This window comes from Mustela lutreola, chromosome 13 (assembly GCF_030435805.1).
Source record: "Mustela lutreola isolate mMusLut2 chromosome 13, mMusLut2.pri, whole genome shotgun sequence".
Lineage (NCBI taxonomy): Eukaryota > Metazoa > Chordata > Mammalia > Carnivora > Mustelidae > Mustela > Mustela lutreola.
In genome coordinates this window covers 64,192,764-64,211,748 of record NC_081302.1, presented here as the reverse complement: position 1 = coordinate 64,211,748, position 18,985 = coordinate 64,192,764, and the positions used below count along the sequence as shown (strand labels likewise).

The 18,985-nt window shown below is 39.3% G+C and overlaps 1 protein-coding gene and 1 pseudogene across 1 annotated transcript in view; one reads left to right on the top strand and one right to left on the bottom strand.

Annotated features, from left to right (window-relative positions):
- The window catches only part of LOC131814146 (mitochondrial ornithine transporter 1-like), a 395,300-nt pseudogene that overhangs the window by 285,292 nt on the left and 91,023 nt on the right, over positions 1-18,985 (bottom strand).
- Positions 7,637-18,985, top strand: part of LOC131814150 (phosphatidylinositol 3,4,5-trisphosphate 3-phosphatase TPTE2-like) — a 73,280-nt gene continuing 61,931 nt past the window's right edge. The window contains exons 1-2 of the mRNA XM_059144887.1: positions 7,637-7,773; positions 10,098-10,166. Coding sequence (XP_059000870.1) covers positions 7,727-7,773; positions 10,098-10,166 — 116 coding nt within the window. The 5' untranslated portion in view covers positions 7,637-7,726. The remainder of the gene's footprint in view (positions 7,774-10,097; positions 10,167-18,985) is intronic.

The window sequence follows — 18,985 nt, the reverse complement described above, 5'->3', positions numbered from 1 at the left end:
GTTCTTGTTCTTACTTTTATTGATGTGTTGTATCACATTGACTGATTTGCGGATGTTGAACCAACCTTGCAGCCCTGGAATAAATCCCACTTGGTCGTGGTGAATAATCTTTTTAATGTACTGTTGAATCCTATTGGCTAGTATTTTGTTGAATATTTTCGCATCTGTGTTCATCAAGGATATCGGTCTATAGCTCTCTTTTTTGGTGGGATCCTTGTCTGGTTTTGGGATCAAGGTGATGCTGGCCTCATAAAATGAGTTTGGAAGTTTTCCTTCCATTTCTATTTTTTGGAACAGTTTCAGGAGAATAGGAATTAGTTCTTCTTTAAATGTTTGGTAGAATTCCCCCGGGAAGCCGTCTGGACCTGGGCTTTTGTTTGTTTGGAGATTTTTAATGACTGTTTCAATCTCCTTACTGGTTATGGGTCTGTTCAAGCTATTAATGAGGTGCAATCAAAAATGGAGGCTCTCACTGCTAGGATAAATGAGGCAGAAGAAAGAATTAGTGATATAGAAGACCAAATGACAGAGAATAAAGAAGCTGAGCAAAAGAGGGACAAACAGCTACTGGACCACGAGGGGAGAATTCGAGAGATAAGTGACACCATAAGACGAAACAACATTAGAATAATTGGGATTCCAGAAGAAGAAGAAAGTGAGAGGGGAGCAGAAGGTATACTGGAGAGAATTATTGGGGAGAATTTCCCCAATATGGCAAAGGGAACGAGCATCAAAATTCAGGAGGTTCAGAGAATGCCCCTCAAAATCAATAAGAATAGGCCCACACCCCGTCACCTAATAGTAAAATTTACAAGTCTCAATGACAAAGAGAAAATCCTGAAAGCAGCCCGGGAAAAGAAGTCTGTAACATACAATGGTAAAAATATTAGATTGGCAGCTGACTTATCCACAGAGACCTGGCAGGCCAGAAAGAGCTGGCATGATATTTTCAGAGCACTAAACGAGAAAAACATGCAGCCAAGAATACTATATCCAGCTAGGCTATCATTGAAAATAGAAGGAGAGATTAAAAGCTTCCAGGACAAACAACAACTGAAAGAATTTGCAAATACCAAACCAGCTCTACAGGAAATCTTGAAAGGGGTCCTCTAAGCAAAGAGAGAGCCTACAAGTGGTAGATCAGAAAGGAACAGAGACCATATACAGTAACAGTCACCTTACAGGCAATACAATGGCACTAAATTCATATCTCTCAATAGTTACCCTGAATGTGAATGGGCTAAATGCCCCTGTCAAAAGACACAGGGTATCAGAATGGATAAAAAAACAAAACCCATCTATATGTTGCCTCCAAGAAACACATTTTAAGCCCGAAGACACCTCCAGATTTAAAGTGAGGGGGTGGAAAAGAATTTACCATGCTAATGGACATCAGAAGAAAGCAGGAGTGGCAATCCTTATATCAGATCAATTAGATTTTAAGCCAAAGACTATAATAAGAGATGAGGAAGGACACTATATCATACTCAAAGGGTCTGTCCAACAAGAAGATTTAACAATTTTAAATATCTATGCCCCCAATGTGGGAGCAGCCAACTATATAAACCAATTAATAACAAAATCAAAGAAACACATCAACAATAATACAATGATAGTAGGGGACTTTAACACTCCCCTCACTGAAATGGACAGGTCATCCAAGCAAAAGATCAGCAAGGATATAAAGGCCTTAAATGACACACTGGACCAGATGGACATCACAGATATATTCAGAATATTTCATCCCAAAGCAACAGAATACACATTCTTCTCTAGTGCACATGGAACATTCTCCAGAATAGATCACATCCTCGGTCCTAAATCAGGACTCAACCGGTATCAAAAGATTGGGATCATTCCCTGCATATTTTCAGACCACAATGCTCTAAAGCTAGAACTCAACCACAAAAGGAAGTTTGGAAAGAACCCAAATACATGGAGACTAAACAGCATCCTTCTAAAGAATGAATGGGTCAACCGGGAAATTAAAGAAGAATTGAAAAAAATCATGGAAACAAATGATAATGAAAATACAACGGTTCAAAATCTGTGGGACACAACAAAGGCAGTCCTGAGAGGAAAATATATAGCGGTACAAGCCTTTCTCAAGAAACAAGAAAGGTCTCAGGTACACAACCTAACCCTACACCTAAAGGAGCTGGAGAAAGAACAAGAAAGAAACCCTAAGCCCAGCAGGAGAAGAGAAATCATAACGATCAGAGCAGAAATCAATGAAATAGAAACCAAAAAAACAATAGAACAAATCATCGAAACTAGGAGCTGGTTCTTTGAAAGAATTAATAAAATTGATAAACCCCTGGCCCGACTTATCAAAAAGAAAAGAGAAAGGACCCAAATAATTAAAATCATGAATGAAAGAGGAGAGATCACAACTAACATCAAAGAAATACAAACTATTAAAAGAACATACTATGAGCAACTCTACGCCAACAAATTTAACAATCTGGAAGAAATGGATGCATTCCTAGAAACATATAAACTACCACAACTGAACCAGGAAGAAATAGAAAGCCTGAACAGACCCATAACCAGTAAGGAGATTGAAACAGTCATTAAAAATCTCACGGTTATTCTTAAGAACATCTGCAACAATACAGTGTGTTTGACTTTTTTGAATCTTTTCAATGTAGCACCAAGAGGCAACTGTTTGTGCTTTTTGGCTCCAGTTGCATTAAAGAAGAACATGTCCTAGGAGGATCCTTCTTCCCCCTGGTGACTACCAACCAAAACCTTTCAGAGATTTCCAGAATACCTGTGTATGAGACTTAGTTGATTGGGTGAAGAAGGGACAGAATGCTAATAAAGACAGGAGGAGGTAGCAGTAGGCAGGGGGCAGAGGAGCCCTCAGGAGAAAGAAAGGAGCTAATGAAACCTGGATCCTTCACCCTCCAGAGCTTTGCCACCATGTGAAGCCACTGTCCCAAAGCCACAGTCACGTGGAGGGAGCCCCTCTTCCAGACCTGCCAGTTTCTTGACACCATCTGAGGGCAGGGAAGGCAAGCTTGAGAGGTGAAAGGTGGTGAAGGAGTGACTGGAGAAGCAGGAAATTAGATGGGAAAGAAGGAGGTATACCTGCAAATTGAGGGTGAATTTGAGATCAGTTCCACCATAATAGGCTGTTCCACACTGGCCAGGCTCAGTAGTTAAGATCTGTACTTGATCCTGGAGTCATCTGTGTTTTTGCTAGGTCCATAATACTTATTACAAACACGTAAGTCTTCATTTCTAGGGCAAACGAGATATTAGATTTCAAATAATTGATTTGCACGTGAACTTTCTAAGTGTCAGTGAGTTTATAAGTTCAACTAATAAAGTAAGTCTGGAAGTCATGTGATGTCTTACCGAGTCTGTTTTTAATCCTTTAGCCCTGGCCAGAGTGAACAGACAGCCCCATCTACCGAAGAACTCTCCGAAGTGATGTGAGCTATGATGAATACATACATAAATAAGTATCTCTACACACACAAATACACACACACACACACACTGAAATTCTGGATGTTTGCTCTAGGATCACACATAGGAATACAGAGATCCTGTGATACTCTTTGTAATGTCTTCTCATGGAAAGGCACTCTATGTAATATTCTTTGTCTTTTGAAGGTAGGTGGAAAAAGTTTGAACAGGCTCTACAGAGAGTCTTTTTGATTCCTGGGTTTGTTCATATTTGTCCACCCTTGATGATTGTGGATAAGAGTCTACTAGAGTAGGAAAGGGAGGAGGAAAATTTATTTGGAGGAAGGAGGAGTCAGCAGAAAGGATGCAGCTAATGGATCCTGGATTTATCCCTCACCCTCCAGAGCTTGGCCCCCCAAGTGAGGCTGATGCTCTAAACCTACCACCAAACTGGAAGGAACCTCTGCCTCGGGTCTTTAGCCACTGACCCTGCCTGAGGGGTAAGAAAGGCAACCAGGAAGCATGAAGAGTAAGCAGGCAATGAAGGGAATTGAGAGTCATGAACGAGTTGGGGTCAAAGAGATCTGTACCTCTCAACTGCAGCTGAATTTGAAATAAATTCTACCAGAAAAGGCTGTTACACACTGGGATTAGGGTGACAGTATAGAACTTCTTACAGATTGATACATTGTTTATCTGTAGGCTTAACATAGTCCTTAGCCTCTTAAATAAAGCCTCATTTCTAATAAAAAGTGACCTACCAGGTTAAATTAGATGATATATGCATGAATTTTTAAAGATTGACTAGTTCATACGTTGAGAGCAGTTGCAGCTATTTAAATGGGGGGAAAAAGTCAGTAGGGCATGACATGTGTGTCTGACTATGTGCCTCTTTAATTCTTTAGCACTTCCGTGACTGAATTGAAACAGGACATGGATGAGGAAATCACCAGCAAATTGTGAGCTATAAGTGAATAAAGATAAATATATATTTATATGGACATATATGCACATATGTACTTATATACTTGTATCAACACAGACTCACAAAGACACATATACAAGCAATAGGAATTCATCAAAATCCTAGAGGAGAAGAGAGGCAGCAACCTCTTTGACCTTGGCCACAGCAACTTCTTGCTAGACACATCCCCAAAAACCTGGAAACAAAGGCAAAAAAGAACTGTTGGGGCTTCACCAAGATAAAAGGTTTTTGTACAACAAAGGAAACCATCAAAAAAGCTAAAGGACAACCTACAGAATGGGAGAAAATACTTGCAAATACCTTATCAGATAAAGGGCTAGTATCCAAAATCTATGAAGAACTAACCAACTTAACACCCCCAAACCCAAAACATGATGTCAATAAATGGGCAGAAGCCCTGAACAGACATTTCTACAGAGAAGACATACGGATGGCCAATAGACACATGGAAAAAATGCTGCACATCACTCAGCCTCAGAGAAATGCAAATCAAAACCACAAGGAGAGACCATTTCATGCCAGTGGCAAGGGCTACAATTTAACAACTCTGGGAACAACAGATGTTGGTGAGGTGGTAGAGAAAGGGGAACCCTTGAATGCTGTTGGTGGAATAATGCAAACCGGCCAGCCCCTCTGGAAAAGAGTACGGAGGTTCCTCAGAAAGTTAAAAAGCATAGAGCTACCCTATAACCCAGTAATTGCACTAGTAGATATTCATTCAAAGAATACAAACATAGTGATATGAAGAGATACATGCACCCTTATGTTCCTAGCAGCAATGTGTCCACAATAGCCAAATTATGGAAAGACCCAAGACGTCTATGAACAGATGAGTGAGTAAAGAAGATGTGGCGTATGTATACTCAACCATCAAAAAGAATGAAATTCTGCCATTTGCCATGATGTGGATGGAACTTAACGGATATTTTACCCAGTGAAATAAGTCAGTCAGAGAAGGACAAATACCATCCAATTTCACTCATGTCCAATTGAAGAAACAAAACAGATGAGCATGGGGGAAGGGAAGGAAAAGAGGAAAACAGTGAGACAAACCATAGGCGACTCTCAACTATAGGGAACAAACTGGTTAGCTGAAGGGGAGGTCGGTTGGGGATGGGGTAACTGGGTGATGGGCATTAAGAAAGGCACTCAAAGTAATGAGGACTGGGTGTTGTATGCAACTGATGAATCACTGAATTCTTCCTCTGAAACTAAAAATACAGTATATGTTAATTAAATTGAATGTAAATTAAAAAAGAAATAGATGAATTTTCCTAATATCTTCTTTTTTTCCCCATTTCATCTTGTTTCTTTTCAGTGTTCCAAGATTCATTGTTTATGCACCACACCCAGTGTTCCTTGCATTACGTGCTCTCCTAATACCCAGCATCAGTCTCACCTAGCCCCCCATCCCGCTCCCCTCCAAAACCCTCAGTTTGTTTCTCAGAGTCTACAGTCTCTCATGGTTATTCTTAAGAACATCTGCAACAATACAGTGTCTTTGACTCTTTCTGAATCTTTTCAATGTAGCACCAATGAATACTACATTCAATGTAGTATCCTTTTTGGCTCCAGTTGCGTTAAAGAAGAACAGGTCCTAGGAGGATCCTTCTTCTGCCTGGTGACTACCAAGTAAAACCTTTCAGAGATTTCCAGAATGCCTGTGTATGCGACTTAGTTGATTGGGTGAAGAAGGGACAGAATGCTATTAAAGACAGGAGGAGGTAGCAGTAGGCAGGGGGCAGAGGAGCCCTCAGCAGAAAGAAAGGAGCTAATGAAACCTGGATCCTTCACCCTCCAGAGCTTTGCCACCATGTGAAGCCACTGTCCCAAAGCCACAGTCACGTGGAGGGAGCCCCTCTTCCAGACCTGCCAGTTTCTTGACACCATCTGAGGGCAGGGAAGGCAAGCTTGAGAGGTGAAAGGTGGTGAAGGAGTGACTGGAGAAGCAGGAAATTAGATGGGAAAGAAGGAGGTATACCTGCAAATTGAGGGTGAATTTGAGATCAGTTCCACCATAATAGGCTGTTCCACACTGGCTAGACTCAGTAGTTAAGATCTGTACTTGATCCTTGTGTCATCTGTATTTTATGGACCTAGCAGGTCCATAATACTTATTACAAACATGTAAATCTTCATTTCTAGGGCAAATGAGATATTAAGTTTCAAATAATTGATTTGCACGTGAACTTTCTAAGTGTCAGTAGTTTATAAGTTCAACTAAGAAAGTAAGTCTAGAAGTCATGTGATGTCTTACCGTGTCTGTTTTTAATTCTTTAGTCCTGGCCAGAGTGAATGGACAGCCCCGTCTACTGAAGGACTCTCTGAAGTGATGTGAGCTATTTTGAATACATACATAAATATGTATCTCTACACACAGAAATACACACACACGCACCTGCACACACACACAGACACACACACACACACACACACTGAGATTTGGGATGTTTGGTCTCAGGCTCACACATAGGAATACAGAGATCCTGTGATACTCTTTGTATCATCTTCTTATGGTAAGCCACTATATATAATATTCCTTTTATTTTGAAGGGATCTGTAAAAAAGGATGAACAGGTCATACAATCATTTACTTTCTTCTATGTTTCACCCTTAATACTAACAGCGAAACTGATAGGGAACTAAAATTGACTGTTTCTCTTGCTGTACTGGAGTGGCTTAGGGAAGAAAGATATCTTTTTGGGAAGGAGGGTAATATTAAAGTATAAGCAGTAAATGGTTTGAGTTGGCAGGATGAAGAGAATTCTTTAGCAGAAAAGATTTGAACTAATAGACCAGATCTGTTTGTGTTTGCCAGCATGTGCAACTGGTTCCCCAAGGCTGGACCTATCATTACATTGGATAGAATCATTGACTAAGACTTGTGGTGTCTAAGATACCATCTGAAGGTTAGGAAAGACATTCATAGTTCCTAAACAGCACAGATGGACTAGAGGGCCTACAGGTATTTAGGTTAATCAATAGAAATGTATATCTACACTGAGGTAAATGAATAAGTCCCACCATGAGAGGATGTTGTACACTAGGTCAGATCCAGTAGTAAAGAACTATATTTAAACTTTTAGCCATTAGTTGGTTTTTTTTTTTTTTTGACAAGTATGATGTATTCATTATGAACATATAAAGTCTCATTTCTGGGGGAAATAACATATCAAGTTTCATATAACTGATTGATGTGTAAATTTGTAAAGAGTCAATTATTTTGCAAGTTAGAGAGTAATGTTAAAATTTGAACCAAAATATTTAATTTAGAAAATCATGTAGTCTGACTGTGTCCCTTTTTCATCCCTTAGTACTACTACCATGAGTGAATTTACATCGGGAACTTCTGATGGAATCTCCAAGGAAATGTGAGATATGAACAAAACTATCCACATGTAAATACAAGTATGGGGCAGGGGAGAAAGATTGAGATTTGGGAGATTGATTTGCAGGAGGATCCATGAACTTTAGAGTCTTGGACACCATTTGTAACTTTCTATCCAGTTTGAGTGGAATTTAGTAAAAGAGGAACAGGCCATAAGAGGGATGCATCTTATTCCTTGTCTTTTTCTCCCCCTCAGTTAGTGGCCACCAAAACTCCTAGGAAACTATCCTAATGCTCCATGTGTAAGGCTCTACTATAATGGAACAAGAGAGCAGAAAAAGCTATTTTGGAGCAGGGAGAAGGTTCAGGAGTAAAGAAATGTACACAAATTTGATTCATTAAGGTTTTTCCCACAGGACTAGGATTCTAATTATAAGCATAGAAAGCCTTATTTGTAGGGAGATATTAAATGCCAAGTTTCAAATGACCAGTTAGGTTAACTTTTAGGTCAACTAGACTGCAAATTGTAGCATAGTATAGATAATTTTCATCTATAAACAAGTCTAGAGAGGCATGAAAAGTCTTAAAATATGCATTTTTAATTCTTTAGCAATGACCAGATTCAGGTGAAAAAGCTAATTTGTGTTGCCCCTTTGATGAAAGGTGAGATATAAACATATGGAGATAGAGGAAGGGAGATACTGAGATTTGTGGAATTAAGGAAAGTATTCATGGCAATGAGTTTCTTTGGTACTTTATCTAAAGTCTTTGCAACTTTCAGTATGTAACTTTCTTTCTCTTTTGCATCTTTTCTGGGGGAAAAAGAACAGATCATAAAAGGAAATAGTCTGTTACCTTTAGTAGCATCCAAAACACTTAGGAAAGTACCAGATTGCCCAAGTATGAGATTCAATGTACTCCCTAAGTATGTGGGCCAAGAGAAGACAGAATTGAATTTGGAGCAAGGAGGACTTAGTGGTGGATAGGGAGCATAGGACCCCTCAGCAGAAAAAAAAAAAAAATGGAGCTAGCAGACGCTGGATGTATCTCTGACCTCCCAGAGTGCTGTCAACATGTGAGTCTGGTGCCCTAAACTTACCATCACACTGAAAGCAGGTTGGCAGTTACCTGACCCTTTTTGAGGTGCAGGAAAGGCTTCTAGGATGGGTTAATAGGTGGTTTAGGGACTTGAGAAGGCAGAAAATTACAAGGGCAAGCAAGGTGAGTATCTGCAAACTCAGCTGAATTTGAAGCAAATTTAATCACAAAATGGTATTGGTAATTAAAAGAAGTGTACATAAACCTGATTTATTAATTTTTTCCACAGAACTAAGGTTTTCATTACAAACAACGTTCATTTCCAAGGAAAAATTATATAATACTAGGCTTCAGTGAGCTGATGAAGATGTAATTTTTTGGGGTCAACTACATTATAAATTGTAGAGTAATTGTAACTAATTTGTGTTTAAAAATCACTGTAGAAAGACATGGAGTCTTCCTATGTGTATTTTTAATCCCATAGCTCTGATTTTAGTGTGTTGAAAAAAGTAGCCACCAACGAAAGGTGAAATATAAATATGTAAAGGGAGAGGAAGGGGGATACTAAAGTTTTTGAGATCTAATTAGTTATGAAGTCCTTGTTTCCAAAAGTTATTTAAATCCTATCCAGGGAAAAGATATCCATGATATTTGAAGAGTAGAAGGTGGTAGAGGGACTGAGGTTCTAAATAACTAATTGACATATTTTTAAGAGTTCAGTCAGTTTATATATTGTAGAGCAAATGTATCTAATTTCAACCTAAAAAAAAGTAAGTCTCTGAAGTCACTTGGTTCCATGTACAGTTTTAATTCTTCATACTGACCTGAATAAAGTGACACCAGAAGTATTTGACTACACTTTAATATATTTCAACTTTCAATGATGGTGCATGAAAGACTACTGATATCATTTATTTGGGTCAGTGCTATATATACATTGATCTCTCTACATAGAGAGCCGAAGAAAGAGGGACACAGAGGAAGACAGGCAGAAGACCGAGATAGGAGATAGACTGAGGGTGTGGGGGCGGGGAGGAAAAATAGAGAAGGGAGAAGGGTGGGAGGAGGGAGAATAGAAGGAGGGAGGTGGGGGAGAGAACGCTAGAGAGATTCACAAAATTTGATCTTGGAAATACCCATGAGAATACAGAGTTTTCTGGACAACAAGTCTAAAGTTTTTTCTAAATATTTAGGTCATCCAGTGAGCTAAGTCCTGTTTACCATATCCTTTAAATTCAAGGAATTGTTTTTGTTTAAATAAATTATCACATTGCTGTTACATGTAGCAAATCTCTAATGACATGTTTTTGCATTTGTTGGCGGTGATAGTATAATGGAACGACTCTCCAGGTTCCATGATGAAGATACTGAAGACAGTGTCTTTCTCAATTCAAATGAGTAAGTCAGTTTGAAGTTTTGAGGAAGGGAGCCATCAGTGGATCTCTTATTTTTGTAAAGGTAGATCTTGTACAGAGGCAAAGAGAAAATCTGAAAAGGTATCAAAATGTTTGAGAGGGGATGTATATAATAATGACTCAAATTGAATTTGCAGATGAGTACCATGCTTGGAAAAAATATTTCTAAAGTTTCACAAATAAGTGTTCTTCTAGTTTAAAAATGTGAAAATATTTTTAATAGATAATAATTTTAGAGTAAAGTTTTCTTAACAGAGGGTTTCAGAATGCTACTTATTCCTTAGTTGTGTTCCTTCCTCATTTTTCTTCTGGATATATTTTGGTACCCAGAATATATTTTGTGGATTTTTTCTATGAGCAAGTGGGACCCAACAAAAGTTGGGTAGTTTTAATCAATTTTCCCTCTGGTCTCCTATAGCTATTATTCTGTAAGTTGTTATATTGTTAATATTTTCCAGAATTTGGAGTAAATTTTTAAATTTTTAAATGCTTTTTCTTTTTTAGATTTTATTTTTAAGTAATACCACCCTGATTGTGCCCCATCAGTCTCATCTTGCCTGTTTTTAAATATTTTCCCTTATTGTTGAGTTTTGAGAGATCTTGATATATGCTGAATACAAGGTTTTTTTAAATTTTTTCAATTTATTTATTTTCAGAAAAACAGTATTCATTATTTTTTTCACCACACCCAGTGCTCCATGCAATCCATGCCCTCTATAATACCCACCACCTGGTACCCCAACCTCCCAACCCCCGCAACTTCAAACCCCTCAGATTGTTTTTCAGAGTCCATAGTCTCTCATGATTCACCTCCCCTTCCAATTTACCCCAACTCCCTTCTCCTCTCTAACACCCCTTGTCCTCCATGATATTTGTTATGCTCCACAAATAAGTGAAACCATATGATAATTGACTCTCTCTGCTTGACTTATTTCACTCAGCATAATCTCTTCCAGTCCTGTCCGTGTTGCTACAAAAGTTGGGTATTCATCCTTTCTGATGGAGGCATAATACTCCATAGTGTATATGGACCACATCTTCCTATACAAGTTTTTTTATCAGATGAATCTTTTACAAGTATTTTCTCCCAATCTGTAGTTTGTCTTCATTTTTTTAATAGTGTCTTTTGCACAGTGGAAATTTTAAATTTTGAGGAAATCTAATTTTTTCTCATGGTAGGGCTTTGGTGTTCAATCTAAGAAATCTTTTCATAATCCAAGGTGACAAATATTTTCTGCTTTCTTCTAGAAGTTTCACAGTTTCAGGTTTTACATTTAGCTATATGGATCCATTTTGAGTTAATTTTTGTGTACGTTGTGTGATACAGGTTGAAGAGCATTCTTTATGAAAATGTATGTCCAGTAACTCCACTATGGTTTCTTGTAAGATTCTCTTTTGTCCATAGAATTGCCTTTGCATTTTTGTTGAAATCAGTTGCCCATATATATCTATGGGGGTCTATTTCTGATCTCTCTTTTGTTCTACTCTTCTGTGTGTCTGTTCTTTCCTTAATACCACATTGTCCTATTTAACTTTAGAGTAAATGCTCAAATCACGTAGTGGCATTACTCTGCCTTTCCATTCAAATTTTAGAATCAGGTTGTCAATATCTATAAAAAATAATGCTGTGATTTTTAAAAAGATTTTGTTGAATGTATAAATTGGTATGTGGAAAATTAACATCGATATTGAAATTTCTAATCTATGAACATGATACATTTCTTATTTGGACCATGTTTTCTTTTCTTTCATCATGTTTTATAATTTTCAGCATGCACATCTTGCATATATTTTGTTAATTTATACCAAAGTATTTCATGGGCTTTGGTGCTAATATAAATGGTACAGTTGCTTACATTTCTATTTTTCAATGTTTTATTGCTCATCTATAGAAATATAATTGAATTTTATATATTGGCCTTTACTTGGTTACTTTTTTAAATTTACATTTTAGTTCCATTAACTTTTATGCAGATTCCTTGGGATATTCTTGGTAGAACAAGCATATCATCGGCAAATAGGGGGAGTGTTATTTCTTTCTTTCTAATCTTTATTTCTGTTACTTCCTTTCCTTGCCTTATTGCACTGTCTAGGGCCTCCAATACAACTTTGAATAGAAGAAAGTGTGAACTGACAGCCTAAATTCCTAATCACTGGAGAAAAAAGTCAGTCTTTCACCATCAAGATTGCCATTAACTGTAGCAATGGCTATGGCTTTTTGTAAATGGTGCTTGTCATGTTAAGGAAGTTTCTTCTATTTGCAATTCTGCAGTTCACTGAAAGTTTTTTTTTTTTAAAGATTTTATTTATTTATCAGAGAGAGAGAGAGGAGGAGAGAGTGAGCACAGGCAGACAGAATGGCAGGCAGAGGCAGAGGGAGAAGCAGGCTTCCCTCCGAGCAAGGAGCCCAATGTGGGACTCGATCCCAGGACACTGGGACCATGACCCGAGCAGAAGGCAGCTGCCTTAAAAAAAATAACATTTTTTACATTGTGAAAATTAATAAAGGAAATCTCACTAAAACAGACTTGTGAAGTTTGGCAAGGGGAGCTCTCATACCCTAACACTTGCAGTCAGTTGCACATCCAACAGAAAGAGACTGCAAATCAATACTAACACAGCCCAGCCAAGAGAAATTGTCACAACTCAACCAATGAAGAACCACTATACTTAAGCCTCCCAATTTACTCTCTTACTTTTACTGCTTACAACCGACCAGTTTATTGTTTACTTTTAGTTTATAACAACCCCTTCCAACTTCCCCCTTTCCTCTATAAAAGAGTGTTTCTCTCCTTTGTGGTTTTGCCATAGCTTGCTTGTCCTGGATTGCAATTCTCTGCTCTTCCCAAATGAATCCATTTTTGCTGGTAAAATAACTGGTAATTTTATATTTTTTCTTTTAAAATATTTTTAAATTTAAGTTTATTTTTACTTAGTGATCAAAAATGGGATCCAAAAAAAAAATGGGATCCAGATAAGACCCCCAACAGCTCTGAGGCTGGTGAGCAAACAAACAGGTGCCAGTACCCACAGAGCCAATTCCTGAATAAACTCATTTTTGCTGGTAAAATAACTGGCAGTTTTATTATTTTTATTTTTTAAAATATTTTTACATTTGAATTCAATTTAATTAACATACACTGTATTATTAGTTTCAGAAGTAGAGTTCAGTGATTCATTAGTTGCGTATAACATCAAGTGCTCATTCCATCAAGGGCCCTCCTTCATGACCATCACCCACTTACCCCATTGCCCCGCACCAACCCTCCAGTAACCCTGAGTTTGTTTCCTAGAGTTGTGAGTTTCTTATGGTTTGTCACCCCCTCTGTTTTCATCTGATTTTTCCATCCCTTCCCCTATGTTCATCTGTTTTGTTTCTTAAATTCCACATATGAGTGAACTCCTATATTTGCCTTTCTCTGACTTATTTTGCCTAGCATAATACCCTCTAGTTCCATCCACGTCATTGCAATAGCAATATTTCATTCTTTTTGATGGCTGAATATTATTCCATTGTATATATACACCACATCTTCATTATCCATTCATCTGTTGATGGATATGTGGACCCTTTCCATAGTTTAGCTATTGTGGACATTGCTGCTATAATCATTGGGGTGCATGTGCTTCTTTGAATCACTGTATTTGCATCTTTTGGTTAGATACCTAATAGTGCAATTATTGGGTCGTAGGGTAGTTGTATTTTTAACTTTTGGGGGAACATCCATACTCTTTTCCAGAGTGGCTGCACCAGTTTCCATTCCCACCACCAGCATAAGAGGGTTTCCCTTTCTCCACATCTTTGCTAACATCTGTTGTTTCCTGAGTTGTTAATTTTAGCCATTGTGACTGGTGTGAGGTGGTATCTCATTGTGGTTTTGATTTGTATTTCCCTGATGGCAGTTCTATTTTTAAGGTTAACATTACTTGGTGATCAGAAATGGGATTCAGAGAAGACCCCCAACAGCTCTGAGGCTGGTGAGCAAAGAGGTGCTGGTACCCACAGAGCCAATTGTGCTCACTGCTTTTTTGCCCACCCTGGGGTTTGAGGGTAAGTTTTCTCCTGGATTTTGAGCTTTACACTTTGTGTTCAAGCTCTTCAGACTTTATTCAGGATCTGTTTCAAGGTCTTGTGTTTTGTATTTGTGTTTTTTTATTTGAAAGTACTCATTTGGCCTTTGGTCCAACTCTTTTTCAGAACCAGACTCTCCCTGTTGGAACTGTGCATTTGAACTGTGTTGGCCTTTGGTCTGACCCCCTTTGGGGACTGGACCATTCCATGAGGAACTGTGCCTGTTGGAATTACACAAGCCTTTAGTCTGACTCCTGTTTGGGATCAGATTGCTCCTACTGAACTGTGCTATCCTTTGGTCTGACTCCTTTTCGGAACCACATTTTACTACTGGAACTTTGCTGGCTTTTGGCCAGATTCCTTCTAGAACCACGCTGCTCCTACTGACACTGCTGTTTAAGAGTTTATCTCTTTGCTCTAAAGAAAAACCTTTAAGAAATGGGATGCCGGTCATCAAAACGCTCTGAGGGCTGCCTCCTCTTTTCCTCCTTCACCACTATGGGCACTCTGTTGGTTTTATATTTTCAAACTATGGTCCCTTCACATGTAATTTATCACTAAGTGTACTGACCTGACCAAAAATAATTTATAACTTAAGTGGCCTTATAAGAAATTTTAATATCCCCAAACTTGTTTTACTCAAAATTAAGTTAGAAAGTCATGGCTCCAAAACAAACAAACAAACAAACAAAAAACTGAATGAGATACCTCCTTTAAATGGTACCTTGAGGCTTTCAGATGTTTTCAGGATTCTGTTTTGCCTCTTTGTGAAATACTATTTCTTTATTTTTCAAAAAATTTCATTATATTCACTTAGCCAACATATAGTACATCATAAGTTTTTGTTGTAGTGTTCAATGATTCATTACTTGTGTATAATATCTCTAAATTAATTGAGGCAAACAAGCAATTGAAAGGGGTCAAAATGGCTTCTGAGGCCTCACCCCATTCCCTGGACCACCCACCCCTTGGTTGCAGACAGTAGAAGTCACCTTGTGCTCAGGCCCCAACTCTGGTGTCACTTTCCTCTATTCTCTCTATAGAACTTGCATTTTACTCCTAATCTATCCCCATTCCTCCTCTCCTGAAACTATCAAAATCTGCCTCTTTAAAGTTAAGTCTAGTGAGTACCTAAATAAACCTCAGGTTTCCCATATTCCCTTGACTAAGTCCAAAATGAGACCCATAATTAAAGTTTCTTAAAGTGACTGGTACATGCATACAGCAGTCCATCTTGATGACAGCACATGCCAGGGGCGATTCTATTTTGCAGAACTGCTTGTCTCATTTGGAAACTCTCCAGTGAGGAGGGTGTCTGCCTTATGGGTGGAATTAAAGGTGGTAGTCATGTGTTTGGCTAAAGCTTATACCTGCATTCTACGTCAGTGGTCAGCCACAGAAGGGGAGAGAATGGACAGGGGTTGGAACCACCAAGATGTTCTGTTGGTTCTATGTCAGGCCCTGACCACCTCCCAGTTGGTAGGCTTCTCCTATAAGTGGGTGAGTATGTGGCCTGGCAGGTAGGGGCACCCCAGATTCAGCACTTAGTCTAGTTATAGGGTAAGTAGGGCCTGCCATGAGTACCACATGCCCAAAGCCATCCCCGGAGAGGGGAAGGCACCAACAGGAATGGATGCTTGTTTCCATAGTCAGGTACCAGCAATGATGAGTAAAGTGTAACTGCATTGTTGTGTGTGGATCCATCCTACATTATGACCTGTAGCATCTGTGGTCCTGTTGTGCCTCTCTATGCAAATGGGGCCATTCCCATGATTTGAACCAATGTTGCATTTAATCACCCCAAAAAACCCATTTAATCATCCCAAAAGCCATCCCATACCTATTCTATACGTAGAATCTTATTTAACTGTTCCCATATCAAGGGAAAAATTTTGCTCTTTGTGTCTTCCTGGGCAGGGAGCCTGGATACCTAGTGAATATGGGTCCATCCAAGTAGGGGAAAGAAAGTGTTATACCACGCATAAAAGCATTCCCAAGTGCTTTGGAGGGCAGCTTAAATTTGTCAAAGGAGGCCCATGGTCGCTGATAGGGGGAGTTCACTACACACCCAGTAGTTGGTCTTTTTCTATAAGAAGTTGTGGTCAGGGTCCATTAGGTAAATGGGTTTCCTGTGCAGAATCTAAGGGCAAAAAGTAAGATGCTGAGTAGGCACCAGAAAAGGCTAGTGACAACTGACCTATAGAATCAGGAGGGGTGGGTGTTCCTGGATAACCCCACCCCTGGCCTCAGTCTAGCTCCAAACTGACTGTACCAAATTGTTAGCTCCTTTTCTGCTACATGGCAGGACAAACTTGGAAAGGATAGTGGGGTTATAATAATTCTCTGTAGGGCCATTATGATAGTATCCCTTTTCATGAGAGGCCTATTGGGGTGCATGTGCTGCTTTGTTTTCAGTGGAATGGGGTGAAGAAATGGGGGGTGGATGGTTGGGTCTTATTCTATCCCTATCCTACAGGACTGAAAACCCAAAACACTGTACACTTGTTTGTCATTTCCAGCGCTACATAGTTACATGTTCTGCTATAGATAGATCTTGTGGCAAGGGCAGTAAAGGGTTATCTTGTGTCCCTACATGCAGCAAAGAGCATCTTCCTGCATGCTGTCTACTTGTATTCTAAGGGTGACATCAGGGGTCCTTGAGCAAGTAGAGTATAGGCACTATTGGAATGTATATATTTATTTAATGTCTGTATAACTGTTGACAGGTGGTGTTTCCAAAAGGCCAACTGAGCTGTACTGGGATTACATGGTAGATGAAGATGCCAATGGACATCTTGAGCTTTGGCCCCCTTTGCACTTTATGTCCTGTGAAATGGGAGCCTTGGTTGCTGTCAGTATCAGTGGGCACCCTGTATGTAACACACAGCTGTTCCAGGCCACAGATGGTGGCCTTCTGTGTGGCATACTTGGTGGGGTTGGCTTGCAGGAGTCCTGAGTAAGTGTCATGCATGTCAAAGCATAATGTCAGCCATCAGAGAGTGGCAGGGGACCAATCTGCTATCTCTGAATGGAGTGCTCTGTTTTCTTCCCCACTACTTGTATGTGTCTCTTGACAAAGGTCATGGTTGTTCCTGGGCACAGGTTGGGCTTTGTCGGTAGATGGTTACAGTGTCTTGGTAATGCAGTGGTAAGTCCCAGTTCTTAACAACTGCCCACAAGGTCTGTTGTCCTCAATTTCCTATGTTGTATAGCTAGGTGGCATTGTCTTCTTTTGGCAAGTCTTCTAGGAGGCAGATGTGGCCCAACTCATCGTTCTGTTGATTACCAGGTGGGGTGTGTGCAGTGTGTGCATCTACATGGTAAACAGTAGTGTTCATACCTTGTATGCACTGGAGTTCCACATGTTGATTCCCCAGCATGGGTGCCCTGTCACCATCTAGTCCTGTGCCTTCCATTGAAGAAATCATATGGTTGGTCCCTTATAGATTTCCCAGATTCTGTGCATAGAACAATGGAATTGGGCTCATGAAGCGCTTATGTTGTTTGCAGTTCAGCCCATTGACTTCTATGTTTGGCACCAGAGTCCATTAGATAGTTTCAGTTGAGGGTTGGATGGCAGTAGCTGTCCAGGTGCAGAGGTCACACCTTGCTGACCCTTGCTGACTCTACAGGCATGATCAGGGATTGGTAACTGTAAAGAATGGCAACTGTGGTGGCTTTGCAACCTCAGTTAATGGCTTTCCTTCAGAGGTGACATGAGTCAACAGGCCAAGAATGGAGTGTGGCTCCACACTAAGAGGGCTATTTGTCAAGGTACTGTGTTGTTGCAAGTAGGCATGCCATTTAGCTGCAGTCTGGATTTGGGCAATATCTGACTTGGGCTCTTGGAATGTATCCTTTAGCCATGCTGCTATAGGATGCTGAGTGCAAATGGTCACTGGGATCCTGTTAGCCATGTCTTCTACTTGCCGTAAGGCATGGTAATTAGCCCACAGTTGTTCTAAAATGCATTATCATGCTTCAGTTCCTTTCCATAACAGTGACCAGAAGCCTTACAGTATGCATTTGTACCCTTGCCATTGCCATAAATTCCATCAAAACCTTTCTAGGTAACTGACTCCATCCAGTCAAGTGGCTGCCTCTGTACATGAACGCTTAAGTCTTGGATCTGTGTAACAGCCACCTTGGCTTCTTCAAATGCTTCTCTTTCCTTTGAAGACCAATCCCAATGGGCTTCTGTTCTTACAAATCTATAAAGGTGCTTAAGCTCTTGAGCCATGCAAAGGATAAATGGATACCAAGAGCTTAAGGAACCTAGGAAAGTTTGCAGCTGTTATGGTGTGGTGAGATGTGGATATCCTTGTATCTTATCAATAACTGCTACAGGAACAACTTCTTTTAAAAAAATTCTAGTATAATTAACGTGCAGTGTTTAATAGTTTCAGGTGTACAATACAGTGATTCAGCAATTTTATACATTACTCAGAGCTTATTATGTTAAATGTACTCTTTAATCCTCTTCACCTATTTTACCTATGCCCACCTACTTCTCCTATGGTAACCGTCAATTAGTTCTCTATATCTAAGAGTCTGATTTTTGTCTTTTTATTTCCTTATCTGTTTGTTTTGCTTCTTAACATCCACAAATGAATGATCTCATACAGTATTTGTCTTTCTCTGACTTATTTTACTCAACATTATATTCTCTAGATCTGTATATGTTGTTGCAAATGGCAAAATTTCATTTTTTATGTCTGAATAATATTCCA